Raw genomic sequence first — 18,960 nt, 5'->3', positions numbered from 1 at the left:
ATGTGTTAGTCCATTGGTGGAGGAGATCAAGGTCATGTTGGAGAGTTGTGATGTCTTCTGCTGTGGCGATAGTTCTATAAATCAGGCAGTCGTCAGCAAAGAGACGGATGTTTGAAGAAATGCCAGACGGAAGATCATTGATAAATGATAAAAATAGCTGAGTTTTCCCGTAATTCTTTGAGTGTCAGCCCTATTATGTACAGCTATGAAATACTATGACAATGCCCCCCCTCCTTCGTGGCCAGTGACCCCTTTTCAAACCCCTAGTTAGTTATTGAATCATAGAGCGAGAGACTGTCAAATCAAATTCTTATCGGATCACGGCAAGCGCTATCTGGCATGATATTTTAACTTTTGAAGCACGCCCTCATAAGATTATTTTGCTTTCGCCGATTATATTTGTTTAGCTTGGATACCTTACGTAATGTACAAAAACATTAAAAATAAAGACAATTAACAATGTTTTAATAAATGATACTTATCAGGGGGAACAATGAAAACATATGTAGCAATGTGATAACTTAATGGTAAGTTTGCGTTCTGTTTTAATTTGTTTTATGGCTGTATAAATTGTTCAATCAATTAGTGGGCGACAAAATGACAAGGTTGTCGAATTCTTCTACCTCCTAATTAGCTGTACAAAAAACCAGGAAAGTTGAAAAAGAAGGAGGAAGAACGGAATTATATCCTTGAGATAATCCCGTAGGTTATCCTGTCGCACCTATTCATAGTCCTTTATTCTCAAGTAGTTACACATCTACTTGAAAGTAGCCTTTGATGTGATGTGCCTTGCCGACTACGCCTACGCTACGGTTGATTAATTTTCACTCCAGAATTGAAACCATATCCAATGTTTCTATAGATAATTCCTTGAAAGTATGACACGTGTGTGTTAAGTACCTGATGTTGCTCTGCTTGTATATCGCACGTGGATTCTATTAGAAAGAAATGTAGTTTTGTAAAGATTCCAAAAAATCCGCCCATTTTGGAATATATATTAATTATTTAGGAGAGTGTTTTAGGATTTTGTTAGAAACGGGATGATTTTTGATCATCTATATTTTATTGTTTTAATGTATTTTCCTGTCATTTCCTGCAAACCTAATAAAGATATTTTGATAATTGAAAATAGTCTGTATCATAAATCGTAGAGGGTTGAAAGCGTAACCAAGCGTGCAAAATTATTATTTGCCATGGAACTTCGGTCATATTTTATTTGAAATAAACTGGATGTTAGGATCTGCATGCATGGTATGCATGGTATTGATGGTATACAGACACTGACCTTTCCCTAAAACCAGTAAGCAGCAACTTGTGTATCACACCCGTCATGGGTTCGAACCCTTTTGTTGTATTTTATTGTTAAACCTAAATAGCGTGATTGCTTTTGAATGAGCGGCAACACACATATTTTGTTTGAGGATAGCTGGATCTATCTCCTTCTTCTCTGAAAAAACAATGTACTAAAGGGTTCATACCACTAAATCGTCACCCCTATTTTGCACGTAAAGTCTATGGAAAGCTATTTTGTGTTTTTATGTGTACCCTAAAGTTAATTTTTTATTACTTCCGTGGTCCGGGTACGCGCTGGTGAATTGTGATCGCGTAGCCTTAGGCGTAGTAGTGAAAGAAAATAGGTCGCCTACTACGCGCCGCATCGACGACTAATTGGTCAACTTCATAACCCAGCAAGGTATTGTTAGTTAGTATCTTAATGCTGTATATTTAAATATTGTTGCCATGTGTTTATGCTTTTATGTATGCTTTGTAAAGCGCATTGAGATTTGTTTGTAATGCGCTATATAAGATTAAATTATTATTATTATTATTATTATTGAGATGGATTATGTACCTGGATAAATTTACGATCTGTACGCTGATAGCCACACCAGGCGTTTTGTGCAGTAGCAGACAAGACAAGACAAGAGTCAACCGGCTTGTTGTCAAGTCTGTTGATCAGCCAATCAGCGTGATTGTTTATTTCTTCTGTGTGTACACTCGTCTAAGCTTTGTGCACAGCTCGGACCACGGAAGTAATAAAGAATTAACTAGTACTGCCTACTGGTCGTGCGTCATGAATTGGGTACTAGGAAAAGATGGAGGCGTTACATTTTTTCATTTTATTCAGGACGTTTTGTCCCAGATCTCAAGAATGGAGAGGGGTACTTAGAAACTAGTTTTGGTCTCATCATGCTCATTTTGTTGCTTATTTATCTAGCTCAAATTGTCATTGTGGAAAGAACATGAGAAAGAGCTTCACACATTATTTACTTCTTGAGATATTGCAATTCAAACGATGTGAAGTCAGGGGTGGAGGATCCTACGGTTGAGGATCCTATGGTTGAGGCGTGTGTAAAAGTATTCTCTCGGTCGGGGCCACGTCACATCCATTCATGCATTGGAGTGAAAACAACTTATCGCATATTTTTATTTGCAGAGAGTTGAACCTGGCACAATAGTGTGATAGCTTGTGATACACTCCAGAGTTCAGTGAATGCGAATGTTGTTTTCACTCCAGTGCTATTGTCAGCCGGTTCATGCCCGGATGTCTGACCGACAGAATAGGGATGTTGATTTTAGTGCTTCACAAATATATTTTTTACTGTAAAATCATAACCCAGCAAGGTATTGAGATGGATTATGTACGGTACCTGGACATATAATTTATGTCTAGTTTGAAATGTGACCAGTTTTATTCCAAGCTAAGTTAATTTGTTGCAAGTGTGCTGCATTCTGTGTCATGGGTTCTAGGCTTTTCCTTGTATGTTACTGTGTTAGGTATTCATTGATGCCCCGAAATGTTCTGAAGGTCATATTTCTTGAAGGAGTTAGGCCTACCCTACTGCTGTAAAAGTTTACATTTTTTGGATGGAAATTCGATGAGGAATTCAAATATATGCCATTGGTTTTTGTGTAGGTCAAGAAGGAAAAAAGTTTTGATTGATGTAATAAAAATCATAAAAATTATGTACCGGTACGACTTTTGAACACCCTGTATCTCAGTTGGGCAACATATCTCATCATTATAAGTTTGCTCTTTTTGGAAGCCTCAAATGTTATTAGCACATCTACAAAGGTCTTAGCAGAACAGGAGTTTATGTTAGTAAATAAGAGAGGAACAAAATTGTATACTTTTTGAACCAAAATTTAACTTTTCCACCATATGACATTTGTGTCACCTTGTATATTGACCAATTGTTTGTATGTGTATTCCTGGTACTTTAAGGGGGTACTACACCCCTTGCCAATTTTGTGCCCATTTGTGCATTTTTCTCAAAAATGCTAGCGCATTCGTGACGAGTAAGATATGTATATTATAGGGCAAGGACTACAACTTCTGCACTGAAAATTCAGCAACTCTAGGCAAGTATAGTTATTGATTTATTGATCAAATATTGGTTTTCCCTCATTTTTGCCTGTAAGTCCACAACTGTTGTCTGTGTTGAAATAAAATTTCCAGTGCAGTAGTTGTAGTCCTTGCACACCCTTATAATATATACATATCTTACTTGTCACCAATACGCTATAATTTTTGAGAAAAATGCAAAAATAGGCCCAAAATTGGGCAGGGGTGTAGTACCCCCTTAAGCTTTTACACAGTGATATATAGTTATAGGGTTTTGATGAAGAGTTTATGAATTAGATCAGTCAAAGTACAAAAACATGTAAATTGTTCAATTTTTTAGTATACTGTCATAGGCGTAGATCCCGGGGATACGCCTGATAATGGGTTTTTGACCAAATTAACCTCATATTTGCCCATTTTAGCCCCAAAAGCGCATTTAATCTACTTTGACATCAGTTTAGCTTCAAAATAGCAATAATGTGCACGCGCAGCAAGATTTATATCATAAACTAATTCTGTCGCCAAAGGGTGCTGGATTGACTATACTTCAAGATTTTTTTCCAACTTCATCCCCCCCAATGTCAAAAAGAAATCTACGCCACTGGGTACTGTATGTAACGCATTTGGCCCCCAATTCATGGCGCACGACCTACTACAAACCGTTTAAACCTGACTCATCGCCTATTGTTATTATAATTTCAAGTGGGATTATTTTTACCTTGATGGCTAGCCTTGATTTCAAGGCGTAAGTGCTTCTAAGATAGTGGTTTCTACACAGATACTACTCTGAGATCTTTTGTCATTATGCCACAGTTAATCCATGGACTACCAGTGTTTTCATGGTTTTTATAATATTAAAAATAATATAGCCACAAGTCATCTATGGTCAACCACTATGTCTATGACCATACATGTATGTCCAGATATGTCAACTGACTGTCACTCTTTCCTTCAGTCTTTCGGACAACAGCAAGAACTCCTTGAAGCCCTGTCACTATATAAAACAGCTGGAGGGGAGGGAGAACATATCACACCTATTAATCTTCAGCACTTAAAAAGAGATTAGGGCAATTAGCAAAGATAGAGCTAGACACTGGCTGGGTATACATGTACCAATGGATAGAATACTAAGTAATTTGGTATGTATATAGGCCTATTCTCGTAGGCCTATTTTAAGATGTTTAAGAATGTGGCTTGGCGATGAGTGACCAGGGCCATATAAACGAAACAAAAGAACAAGATATCATATCACAGACCTCAGGTCCGAAAGGACTTGAGCAAGTCTATTGATGGCAGGAACCATCAATAGACTGTAGCCAATTGACTTGCCATTATATACCCAGCCATTGATCGTCTCTCATAGACTCGCTTGCCAGTCCTATACGCCGTACTTACTATATAGAAAAATTACTTAATTCGTGTACATCGTGGAACATACTCTTTGCGTAGTAAGCTGTTGTATGCAGATAACCTCGCAATATGGACGCGTAGAGTAGTTTCCAAAAAGGCAAAATTATCGTCAAAGTTCTGCCGAATTCTGCACCCTTGCGAAGGGTTCAGAATTTGAATCGGGAATAAAAATATCCAAATCTTTGCGATCAAAAACACAAAATTACAACTATAAACATACTATTAGCAAAAGACATTAATTGCCAAACTATATAGAATAGAACATTTGACGTCAACTTCTGAAAATATTGAAGAAATATGCTCACCAAACATTGTGGGAAACTTGTGCATAATCGTGGCCATGCGCAGTCTCTCATGCTCTGTCATGGCTTCAGTCCATCATCTCCATGATGAATTATGTATGCAACAAGTACCGATGACTGACGTAGTATAGTCCCACCCCGCTTTTTGGGTGAACATTTTTCAAAATTGGGGGTGGGACTATACTCGAATTAAAAAAAATTTTTTGAAATTTTGCGAAAATTTGGGGGTGGGACTTTAAACTCGAAGGTGGGACTATACTCGCGTCAGTACGGTAATATAAAGTTTAAGTTTAGGCACATGGAATGAATTGACCAAAACTTTAATTATCTTACTATAGGCTAATGTTGTGGGTATGAAGATTGAAAGGCTCCGTCAGTTTCGATCCCGATGTCGCCAAATTCATACGGGAGATTGAGGAATATATGGGGAATGCATTGCACTTTATTTGGTTAAAAACGGTCAAGAATTGGCCTCAAAATCAGTAAAAAGGTGAGTTTTTCAGGCAGATTACGGGCTATGCCAACAAACGCGTGGACACATATCTAGCAGAGAGTGCGTCGTTAGCGTGTCGGCGCGGCGTACACAAAGCGCGCCACTTGACCCGCACGCACTTGCGTACTGGGTTATGGGATAACGGGGGGAAAACGGGATTAGGCCTACGAAGACTATAAATATACGGCTAGGAAGGAAGGAAGCAAAAATATTAAAGAAAGAAAAAAGAATGAAAGAAAGAAATATACTTGAAAGAAGAAAAAGAAATATGGAGCGAGCGAGCGAGCTAAAAAGGAAATAAATAAAATTAAAGGAAAATAGTAGTCTCTATCATGATGTAAATCTGTTCAGCAATTCTTCCCGTTTTAGTAATCTCTCCCGTTAATTCAATGACATAAAGAAAAATTGAATTAAAATGAGGACAAAGAGGATACGATTATTATAATCGTATATAGGCGTACGGGTTAAAGTAACTAAATGAAACGGGAACGAAACAAAGAAGGAAAGAAACTAATCAAGAAATGCAACATTGTAAGAAAAAGGAAGCTAAAATAATGAGAACAGAATTAAATAACATGAAAACGGGAAATCACAAGCAGCAAATAAAAAAAGGAAGATAAAAGTGAAATGTAAGAAAGAACAGATTTAGAAAATAACGGGAACGGGATAAGAGCCCCATTTAGAAGAAACTGAAAAGAAACAAAAAGGAAATGTAAGAAGAGACAGATTTAGATGAATAAAATGTACCTTTTCAATGATTCTACCTGTTCAGTAATTCTTCCTGTTATAGTGAACGCTCCCATTTACTCATCTAGCGGGACCCGCTAGTTTTAATTAAAAAGTCAATTACCGTATCTGAAAATTGAGATGGAAATAGTGATAGGCTGTACAGCTCCTCCCAAAAAGGGTGATGTTTCAAAAGGCTTAGGGTAGGGGAGATTGGGGTTAGTTGGAACACTGGGTAAGTTGAAACATTGTATTTTTTTCTGACACAAAAAATTAATTTGGTAAAATACTGGCACCTAGTAATAGGTATTAGTAAGGGTCATCCACCAAATTAGCAACAGCACTGATGCCCCACCAGTGTTGGCTTGGGAAAGGAATATCTGTTTTTGACTTGCTGACTAATTTTTATACCCCTCAGAAAAGATGCGTTATCTCCATGTTGTTTGAAGATTCAGGGATTATTTTTGAGTATCATAAGCACTAGTAGTAAGTCCCAGAATAATGTTAAATAAAAGTTTTATTGTATTTTTTATTTTGTGTAATGAACTTTGAAATGTAAAAATAGGCATCGGGGTTAGTTGAAACTTTTGAGGTGGGGTTAGTTGAAACGTGAAAATCGCATAGAAAAATATGGTTAAAAATTTGACTTTTTAAAAATTTGTAACATGTTTACCATTTCTTCAATATTGCTTTAATATGGTTAAAAAGCAATAATACAAGCAAAAAGTGCACACAGAAAGTACATTTTATAATATTTTAGGCTTCTCATATTTTTATCCATGGTGTCACTCGTCACCTTGTGTCCAATGTATTGACCCGCGCTCCCACATATTTATTTATTCATTTTTTCACACTGATTGTATGTTAAAGGGTGCCTTCAAGGGAAGTATAACCCTAACAACACAATAATAATTATTTTGAAATTTTTACAAGCCATGTTTGAACTAGCATCACCCTATGTTTCAACTTACCCCAGGGGTGGGGTTAGTTGAAACACTTTTTTTCAAATTTTCAAATTGGATTATATGAATAATCATAAGCAGGTCCAATAACATTTTAGGATGTATTTTGTAGCATGTATGTATATGTTTATACTGATATGGTTAGTGTTTCTTGAAAGTGATCGGTTTGCGTTAAAAAGACGATTTTGTGAAAAATGTTTCAACTAACCCCAATCTCCCCTACCAGCTAACTTGAAGCAGCTGATCCTCCCTGAGCATTTTGACACCTTTGACACCTAAAAAAAATCGGTTGAAAAATGAAACAGGGCTGGCCAAAAACCGCAAAATTTTAAGGAAACCAAAAAGTTTCATTTGACACAAAGTGCATAAATGGCCTTCCTAGACCTAAAACTATGTATAACTAGATGCCAAAAATGCATTATATCCATAATGTGACAAAATTCCAAAACTAGAAAATAAAGTCAAATCTGTCATTATTTGGCCGACACTGTCTTGATTTCTGGCCGATTTCAATCAAAATGGTGTCAAATTACTCAGAACAACAAGCTGCTGGCCATGCGTTTTAAACTGGGTACATATGGTGGAGCAGTACTTTTGTGCAAGATTTTTTATGCTAATTCTTAGTCAAGGGTGTCACCTACCTAGACAAATTACCTATCAATTTAAAGCTTTTGATGAGTTCTTTGTATTGATACCACAACAATTTATGTAGCTTAAACCATTCTAAAGTTATTTTGATTTCAGTGAAAACATGACAGGGTGGAGCTGAGGATTGATATGGAGGATTCAGGATTGATATGTAAATTTAACTAAAAAATTCCAAAAATGGGGGTATATTGATATATTTGCTTCTTTTAATTGGTTTTATGTTGTAAAGACTTAAGAACAATCATTTAGAAACTAAAAAAGGTAATGCAAATCACTTGATTACAGAAAATGCCTTAAATTACACTATTTGTGTGTAAACCCTATTCGGAATGCCTCAAATCTGTGTTTCAAATATGTTCGCACACAGCGAAACCTGTAGCAGGTATCACAATAAAAGTATACATTTTTTAAAGCTCTTGAGCCAAGGACCTCAAATATGATGTTCTTTTCAGCATAGTAACAGAGGGGCACTGGATGTATCATGGCGAACCATCATTATAAGTCTTGCGGTTCTGTGTTGTCATGTTGTAGGTGTTGTATAGACGAGTTAAGTCATATATTTAGTTTCTCCAAACAGTAATGATGAGGCTCCAAACTTTTGATGATGTAATTGTGCTAGAATAGTAATATTTTGTTTTTATATTTTATTTCCTTCCAGTGTTGTATCATATATTGATACTCTCAGGTGTAGATGAACCAATCAATACCATGATGATAGCGACAAGTAGTCAGCAGACACTGACCGTCACGCTGCCTCCGACGACGACGACGACACCACAAGTTTCTCCGAGAGAATTGAGTGACACTGATCATGATATAGTTTCTAATGGAAACAGACATGGTAATGGGCTGTTCCAGTTGAATCAGCTATTCCAGTTGAAATCCATACACCCCCGGTGGAAAACATGACGTTAATCTTCCACACAGGGAGTGTGAATTTCAATTGGGGTTTATCCCATTCAGTGTCGTCTGCTCCAAAATGGGTTATTCCAGGTGATATCCATACACCCCCTATGGAAGACATGATGTCCGTTAATCTCCCACACAGGGAATGTGAATTTCAAATGGAGTCACACATTCAGTGTCGTCTGCTTCAAAATGGGCTATTCCAGTTGAAATCCATACACCCCTTATGGAAAACATGACGTTAATCTTCCACACAGGGAGTGTGAATTTGAAATGGAGTCACCCATTCAGTGTCGTCTGCTCCAAAATGGGCTATTCCAGTTGAAATACATTCACCCCCTAGACACATGACGTTAATCTCCCACACAGGGAGTGTGAATTACAAATGGTACGTGTCATGTCTTCCATTATATGGGGTGTATGGATTTCAACCGGAATAGTCCAATGAAGTTTGCAAAAAAATTTCAAATCTGAATCGGAAAAATTAAGGCCAAATAAAAAATAAATTTGTTTCACATTATTCGCTTTCCTCCTCAATATCTGGGATCAGTCCATATTTTTTTAATTTTTCCATTTTCATATTAAATTTTAATACTTTAATGAATCACTTGGCCCGTGTTTTTTGTGGAACTCTTAAGGGGCTAACAATGTCATTGTACTTGAAAACTAAGCTGTATTTTGTCAATTTAGCAACAAAAAAAAACACCTCCCTCCTCACTTTTCCAAAACCTAACCATTGGTTTCTAAATTCTATGAAACTACCAGAAGTCTCAGGTGAGGTCCTAATGTTGAAAAGTAACCCAATTTTTGTCATAAACATTGGTTTTTATGGGACAGGAAATTGTCAAAAGTCACATAAATTTGTTAGACAGTCTGTAAATAACGTTTGCTTGCCCATGAGACAAAGTGAGGTGTATGGTTTAGTACGCTAGGGAACTTTTGGACGAACAAGCCTTAGGACTAGTGAAACATAGGACAAGCAGATGCAGTTGTGTAGCAAAAAGTGGCAGCTTCCCCCTGTTGCTCATCTTACTGTTCCCCCCCTCTCCCCACCCCCTCCCCCTATGAGGGATGATTACTGGTATATTTTTGATTTTTACTTTTTAAACCTTTTTTGACAATTTTTTGCAATTTTCATCAAGTCCCCTTCGTGGAAGATGCCTTGCCCCTCCTACCCCCTCCCACAAGTCACTTTTGACTGAGCATGTGGTGTAGTATGATTTTGCAACAAAATCTCTTTCTCTCCTTAACCCCCCCCATCTCTCTCTCTCTCTCGCTCTTTCCCTCTCTCTCGCTCTCGTCAACCCCGTCTATAGTATGTGTCCCCCTTTTCCCCCAAAGAATTGGATTTTAAACATTCTTTTTATTCCCACAGATGTAGATGTTGAAACAAAACTTCTCTTTCACAAAGTTGTTGAACCAAGTCTTGGCACAGTTAACAAGCTATCTACAAGGAGAGGAAGCTCACCAGTAAACCGAGTCCCATCAGCTAAGCGACTCTATGGCCAATTGACTGCCTTGAAGAGTAGACCTAAAACACAGACTTTCTCAATGTACTCAGGCTTAACAGGGCAGGTAATTTGATTTGATTAGATATATAAAGTTATTGATTATTTATAATTTATTTATTCACTTCATTAATTAACATTTTTCTTAGGCTGGATAAAAGGGATTGTGTATATCCGGTCATGGGCATCAATCCTGGGGGGGGGGATGTGCCCCCACCTTTTGGCAAAATGATTCACTTTTGTTCTTTTCAGCCACTATTTGACAATTCAGGTCAAACCCCCCCCCCCCCACATTTCAACACGGATTGATACAAATGTGTCTTGGCATCCTGAAGGGTAGGTTGTGCGGTAAAATATTTTACTTGATGACGGAGTATGGTTACTCAGAAAAAATGTGAGTGTTGATGACTAGTTTTAAACTTTTCTTTGATTTTACTTTATATTTTGAGTTCCATTATATTTTTCATGTTAATTTCTTGTTCTTTTTTAGCACGACTATGTTCAAGAGGACATCATCAATGTCCAACAGAGATCCTCATCGCCATTATCTCACAAGTAAGTTTCAAAATATTTACTTTCTTGCTTGGGTGCTTGCTTGCTTGCTTTGCTTGCTTTGCTTGCTTTGCTTGCTTGCTTGCTTGCTTGCTTATTTGCTTGTTAACTTAATTTGTATAACTATGTAGGGAGCGGAGAGGAGTCGCAATATAGGGACAGTGGTACTTACGGATTTCTCGAAAGCGTTCGACCTTGTCGACCACACGCTTCTTATTGGTAAGATCGTCGATATGGGAGTCCGTAGGTCAATTGTTCCTTGGATTTGCGATTTCCTCCGCAACCGTCAACAGTGTGTCAGATACAACAGTGTACTTTCAGATTATTCAACTCTTCATGGTGGTGTACCCCAGGGTACAAAATTTGGCCCAATTGGGTTTCAAATTCTTATAAATGAAGCTGCCCAAGAAGCTGGTAGTCGCTGTTGGAAATATGTTGATGACTTGACATTTGCTGAGAATTTTTCCGGTGGTTGTGCTAGTTCACTTCAGGATGATCTTGATCAGTTCTCAGAGTGGGCTAGTGACAGCCACCTGAAATTGAATCCCAGCAAGTGTCAAGCCATGCAAATTGCTTTTTCTAATCCATTGCCACCGCATCGCGACTTAAGAATTGGTACTGAACCACTATCATACGTCACCGAAGCCAAAGTTCTTGGTTTGTGGCTACAGAACAACCTTAAATGGAATGTCCAGATGGACGCGATGTTAAAAAAGGCTAATTCCCGGGTGTTCATGCTACTAACCTTGAAACGCTTTGGTTTCTCCACTCAAGAGCTTGGTGTTGTATATAGGCCAATTCTTGAGTACGCTGATGTGGTGTGGCATTCTGGTATCTCGGCTAAACAGTGCAATGAAATAGAAGCCATTCAAAAACGTGCATGCAGAACAATCCTGGGTCGGCACTATTTATCCTATAGTGATGCGCTTAAAGTTTGCAAGCTTGACACCCTTTCTGATAGCAGGGAGGAGCACTGTCTTAGGTTCGCCGAAGGGCTTGCCAAATCTGATCGAACAAGTTCTCTCATCCCTCCTACCAGAAAGGAGTGTCTTTTCTCAGTTTAGGACTAGGACTAATCGTTTCAGAAATAGTCCTCTTCCCTTTTTTGTTGATATTCTTAATAAATAAGTTTTGCTTTTTCTTTGCCACCCAGAGTTGTTCTGCATGCTATACTTTTATATGATAATCTTTTCATGTCATTTTATAATGTTAAAAGTACAATATTATGATAAATGTTTTTACTGTGACTTTTATATATGCAATTTTCTTAAATAATGTAATTCAAATTGTATATTTTTGTGTGTCTTATCATGTGCAATTTTTTGCTTAAATATTTAATTCTGATTGTTTAAATATGTGTATTTTTATATTGTAATTTATTGTATGTAATTTGGCCCACGGGCCACGAATTTGCAATAAAATAATATCAATCAATCAATCAATAAAAACTATGTGTATCTATGATTTGCTCAAAACAACCCTTTACACTTTTGTGGATGAGGTTCTTCATGTTTGCATGCTTTAAAAGCGCTTGATAGTAAGTACATGTGCTAACTATCAAGTTTTTACGGTATTTGACCTATCACGTCAACTCTTCAAATATAAGTTTTTTGGCTAATATAATATCCATATTTCATAATTCTAAAAATGTATATTGATCACTTTTTCATCTTTGAAATAGATTTTGCCTACTGTATCAGTTGGATGTTTTTTAAAGATATAAAAAATAGGCCTATTGGTTTATTTAAATAAAAAATTACATATTTATTTATAAGTGTACTTTTTTCTGCTGCAAGGTCAACCAATGTCAGCGCTAGTGTACCATGGACTTTTCAGTAAGTTGGTTTCATGTTTTGACTGTACCCACCATAGATGAAATAATATAGAGACCATTCACCAACAGGCAAATGAAGCATGCGCACAGAAATTGTACACCCATTCTTGCGCCTGTTAGGGTGTATTTTGTTAAAGTACAGTTTTGACACCTACTGCATAAACGTACATATAGGCACCACATAGAGCTGATAATAAACCATAATACAGCTTCATTGAGCCGTATTATGGTTTATTAACATCTCTGTGGTGCCTACATATGTGTGCATGATTTAGACACAAGCATTAAGATGATCAGCCCTCATGAATATGCAAGGATTCTCAGCATACAAAGCACAGGGACTTTGCCTGTTGGTGAATGGTCTCTGTATTTTTTCATCCACAATTCCCACACACTGATCACACCACACTAAATAGAGAAGGAGAATCTGGACTGTCCAAGTACCGCCATGTATATTGGTGCCGTCCATCAGCTATGGGAAAATGATATTCAGAGGTATGCTGAAACACACTACTTCATTTAATGTTCGTACACCTCCTATGGAAGACATAACCTATAACCTGCCACACAGGGGGTGTAGATTTCAAATGGAGTCGCCCATTCAGGTAGCCCCGCTTGAAATTCACACTCCCTGTGTGGGAGATTAAGGTCATGTCTTCCATAGCATGAGTATGAAGTAGCTAGCCCAATTCTGTCTCACATCATATGATAACGGTTTACGTCACTTCAGATGCAATCAGTGCCATACCGGTTCCTACCTGGTAATCCAAAGGGGCGTTATTTCGAATTGAGCAAAGCCTTAACCTATACCATAACCTGTACCCTTATTCTGTATTCTTAAACACTTGAGAATGTTCTTGCAATCTTATTGGTTCTTAACCGTGTGATATGACACGATATCACACACCATAGCGCGTATGTGTTGATGCAATACTCGTACACACCATTTGAACAAATCGGATGTGCATATATAGCAACAATAGGACTGCAATGATCGATTCCAAGCCCTATAGGTAATATGTAAAATGTAGGATTTAATTTAATTAAAATTTGGTATACTTATGATTACTATAATTATCTATTTGAATTGAAGTGTTTAAGAATGAGAAGAAAGGTATGGTTTTTAGCTGCATCTATCGTCTCATATAACAAGCGACATCATTATAAAATAATGATGTCGCCTGTGTTATATGAGATGATAGATGCACTCCAGTGGCTAAAAACAATACCTTTATTCTCTAACTGCAACCCAAAATTTTGGAATAACGACCCTTTGGAACAATTCTGCTTTTCTTAATTCGGAATAAACATCCCTTCAGAATAAGTGGCCCTATGAAAGCAAAATATGAATACCCCCAAATATTCCCCCATGCCCTGGTTCTCCTTCTCTACTTCTGTACACTTCACAAGGAATTCAATGGGAGATCCCATCATCTGCCATGTTGCAATTAACAGTTGGAATTGGTTATCTTTGTTTTTTGATAATTGTTCACCATACACAGCACACTAGACTGATTATCACACCAAGATTGATAGTGATATGTATTTGGGATTTTAAATGGAGCCCATTTCACTTTCTTTATCTCGACTTTACAAGTATTTTACCACCACATTATTCTTCACTGTCAAGCTACTAATTAACGATATCACACACCCACACCTGTTTGTAAATACCTCCAAACGAGGACCTCGACTTAACGAGGATCTAACCGAGGACTCACACACCCGTTTTTAATCAACACACCGTGGACCTCGCAGAGACACACCAGACAACTTACTATCCAACTGTGATCTGTCCTATACCTCCTATGGGGGACCTACATGTATCTTATATGCATATTTGCATCATTTACGTCATCCTGGTCATAGTAACAAACCGAGGACATCCTCGTTTGGAGGTATGTCCTCGTTGTATGGTGTGTAGGTCCTCGTTTGGAGGCATTTACAAACACACCCCACCACACACACACACACACACAATTTGTGGATTCCACTATAATCACATGTATGGTCATGGTATGTGTATTATGTTATGGAGTCTTAACTCATGAATATCTTTTAAAAACCAAGGATACACTGTATTTATGTATTGTTGAAACATTTTGTTCATGGCATGATCATATGGCCTTATTGGCATCTCGGCCATCTTCTCAATATCATTGTACATAATGCATTTTAAAAATATTTTTTCTTTTATGTATATCACTAGTTGTATTAATTTATGACCCTGTGTGTTGTTCACCTCCACAACACGGGTGTGTGGGCGGGGCTTATTTGTCAAATAGTCAAATAAGTTCAAAAGTAGATGCCTATGGATATTTCTTTTATCCATGGACGGGCCGAATCTGGAACAGACTTCCTTCAGTTGCAGTCCATCCATCCAGATGTTCCGGTCAGCACTCGGTAGCACTCCCAGTTCTTAGGGAGATGCGTCCATCACCCAGCCTCAGAATTCTCTAAATAGCAGCACAGCATCCGCACCAGCACGTTTTCCTGTATTATATACCTGTTTGATGGCACCCATCTCCTGAGCTTGTTTATTCTGCACCTTGAGTTGACACTGCACCGGCGGAGGCATCAGCAAGTTTCCTCCTAGTTTAGCCTTCAAGGCTGCTATTTTGGAGTACTGACTAAAGATCGACTGAAGACTGAAATGGATCATTGGTGGTCCGGCTGTCTGGGCAGAAGCAACTGAAGCCTAACTATAGTATGATGAATATAGAATGATAGGATGATCTCTGCATGGTGCTCTATAATTTGGCAATATATTATCGACATATGAATATTAATGAGTTAATATTTATGTATATATTCGACTGCAATTAGTTTAATCCACTCTACTGCTGAATGTGATGCTCAGACCTTTGTTGCTGTATAGTTTGCTTATTTCCATTTTTGAACTGAAATTCCATTTATCAATGCTAGCACCTAAACATGGATTAATTGATTTGATTTTGGGAAAGGTGATCAATCAATATTTTTGTGGAGGCCAATATTGCGCAAGGGCCAAACAATCTGTGTTTGCGGGCCAAATACATCTTGTTTGTTTTAGTGTACAGTTCAGAGGTGCTCAAAGGCCGTGCAACCACCATTGGTTCACGACAGGATCTGCCCTAGCTGCTTGCCTCCTATTGGGCTAGTCCACTTAAAATGCACAACCTCTATGGAAGATTTGGAAATATCTTCAACAGAGGGAGTAGGAATATCAGAAGGAATGAACACATTAGGCAGATCCATTAGAAACTCACCCTATGTGTTCATTCCATTTGAAATTCATAATCCCCCTGTGGAAGATATTTCCAAAATCTTCCACAGCTAGGGGGAGTGTGGATTTTAAATGAGTAGCTGATTGAGAACCGGCAGTGTAGCATTTGTTAATGGTCATATGTCAAGTTGATATAAAAAAAGTTACACTTTGCAAATTGAGAGGAAATAGTCACCAATTCTGATTCAAATGAACAGAACTTTTATTCTATACATATCTGATTGACATGAATTAGTAAACATTTAAAATGTTTACTTTATTAGGGTATACTATGAGATATTAAGACTGAAAATCACACTGAAACGGCAGAGTAACACTGAAAAATTATGCAATAGATAATACCACTGAAATAGCACTGAAAAGAATTCTTTTGTTATCAGATTAATGTCTATAATCACACTGAAAATTGACCCGCAACATTCTCAAAGTGAGAGGCCATTCATTAATCCCACTTAAATGGTCCTAACCACACTGAAATGTATTGGGCCATGCTATTAATTGTTATGAAAAATAATCCCTAGACAATAGCCACACTGAAAATACCCAGAGTAACAATGGAAATGACTAGAGTAACACTGAAAATGGTTTTCAGTGTGATTTTCAGCGTCAAACTTTCAAAGTGATATGGCACTTTAAAAAAGCATCATTTTGACCAATTTGTGTGTTAACTCTATGGCTGCTCCCCCACCGACTCCACCCCTGACTACTTGGACATTTAAAGGTCCAACTATTTGTCATCCGAATGAACTGGGGTTTTCTTTATTTAAAAGAAGACAGAATTAGGAATAAAATGTAACCTTACATCATGCAATAGGGTAAGTACTTTCAACTTTAATTGATATCTTTTAAAGGTGAACCTCATTGAAAATAAAGTTATATATCAATGGAAAGCTTATGATATCAGGATATTAAAAATAATTTTTTCCGATTTTTTTTGATGGCCAATAAAGCTGAAAAATTAAAAAAATGAATGAATTTTTGGTCTTTTTTAAGTCGCTCAAACAGCACCCAAATCAATCGTCTTTGACCTTGAGAATGCTCGTGGCGTAAGCTCAGGGTTCGTGAGTCACGTGATCCTACTCGAACATGTAAACAAGACTTGCTTCCTGTACTTTGCAAGCTGCCCGGCAAGTCTGATTTTCACAATAAAGCTTGAAATGAGAAGAATCTTCAAGTTGCTGATTCCTTCTATATATATTAGAAATAATAGAATTATTGTCAACACGAAAATGTTCCGTAAATTTTGACAAAATCAGTCATAACTGGCTGGGTATAACTGGGTAATTGAGTTTGAATTTCGCGCTGGGATCAATTCCATGCGCAAATGATTGCTGCTACCGTATACCGTTCATGTCATATCCCTTATATTTGGAACATCTACAGGAATAAATTTTGCTGATGAAGTAGCAATAAGTTGGAAATATCAGAATGTGAATATCAAATCGGTCATTTTGTCTGCAAGTACAGTACGTACAGTCATGGATACGGAACACTCGGCGACTGAGTGAGTTCACCCTACCGTATGTATCTACGAGTTCGCCTATCATACATGACGGGTTGTAAAGTTAAGAAATAATAAAAAAATCCCGTACATGTACTTTATTCTATTCCTTCATTCTCATTGTGATAAGTTCATCTCAACTTGGTGTGACGATCTGAACTGGTAGCACTAGCAGTTATTTTTTGCAATCCGTTTTCATTCCGGTTCTTCGGTGAATCTTCGCTCTTCGTGCTTTACTGTAATATTCCCTGATCGTGAATGGCTTGGCCTATCCCAAATCACCCCGGCCAGCACTTTTCCCATTTTTTAATCCACACACTTTATTCAGGAACTTCATTCTTGATTTGATCATGATGTTTCCTTCATGTTATTCTTATTTTATTGAAGATATTTTTCATGTAAAGTAAGTTGGCAATAACTGAGTTCGTGCATTGGCCCGATGCATGCCACAGTAATGCATGGACATTGTGTTTACAATCAAACCCGGAAGTAACTGTGTGTCCTCGTGTTGACGCCATCATCGAAAGCGCCAATTTGAGCGATTTCGTTTTGTAATTTAGGGGGTGCCAATATCCAATCTTTGCATGGAGATTATGTCCATCCTGGTGCGTTAGGCAAATAAAAAATATTCTTTTCTGCTTCCTGGCATCATAAGCTTTCCATTGATATATAACTTTATTTTCAATGAGGTTCACCTTTAACACAAAAAATAAAAACATTTGTAACTACTCCACCTTATTTGATATACCAATTCACAACATATGATCTAATACTCTCTGTCTCTCCTTGTTTCCAGTTCTACCACTAAGATGAAGCAACTATCTCTTCCAACACCATCTCGTTCCACCACACCCTTCCCCAGAGTAGGGTCTGCCAAGGGGGTGCGGTCAGTTCCAATATGCACTGAGAGATACTTAGGCACAGACATCAAAAGTAAATTGCATTTAAGGTAAGATACTGGCAATGAAATGGGTTATAACCCCACCCTGCACCGTCTTGCTTCACCATACCCTTCCCAAGAGTAGGGTCTACCAAGGGGGTGCGGTCAGTTCCAATATGCACTGAGAGATACTTTGGCACGGACATCAAAAGTAAATTGCATTTAAGGTAAGATACTGCCAATGAAATGGGTTATAAACCCCACCCTGCACCATCTCGCTCCACCACACCCTTCCCCAGAGTAGGGTCTGCCAAGGGGGTACGGTCAGTTCCAATATGCACGGAGAGATACTTAGGCACAGACATCAAAAGTAAATTGCATTTAAGGTAAGATGCTGGCAATGAAATGGGTTATAACCCCATCCTGCACCGTCTCACTCCACCACACCCTTCCCCAGAGTAGGGTCTGCCAAGGGGGTACGGTCAGTTCCAATATGCACGGAGAGATACTTAGGCACAGACATCAAAAGTAAATTGCATTTAAGGTAAGATGCTGGCAATGAAATGGGTTATAACCCCATCCTGCACCGTCTCACTCCACCACACCCTTCCCTAGAGTAGGGTCTAC

The 18,960-nt window shown here is 37.9% G+C and overlaps 1 protein-coding gene across 1 annotated transcript; it reads left to right on the top strand.

Annotated features, from left to right (window-relative positions):
- Nucleotides 1–403: 403 nt before the first annotated feature.
- Nucleotides 404–18,406, top strand: LOC140171624 (uncharacterized). Its single transcript, XM_072194913.1, has 6 exons — nt 404–527; nt 8,546–8,728; nt 10,169–10,368; nt 10,792–10,856; nt 12,650–12,688; nt 18,250–18,406. The coding sequence occupies exons 2-6, from the start codon at nt 8,596–8,598 to the stop codon at nt 18,404–18,406; spliced, it is 594 nt and encodes a 197-aa protein (XP_072051014.1). The 5' UTR covers nt 404–527; nt 8,546–8,595.
- The last annotated feature ends 554 nt before the right edge of the window (nt 18,407–18,960 follow it).

Source organism: Amphiura filiformis, chromosome 2, assembly GCF_039555335.1.
Source record: "Amphiura filiformis chromosome 2, Afil_fr2py, whole genome shotgun sequence".
NCBI lineage: Eukaryota > Metazoa > Echinodermata > Ophiuroidea > Amphilepidida > Amphiuridae > Amphiura > Amphiura filiformis.
The sequence above is the reverse complement of the archived record's forward strand: the minus strand, read 5'-3'. Positions and strand labels throughout refer to the sequence as shown.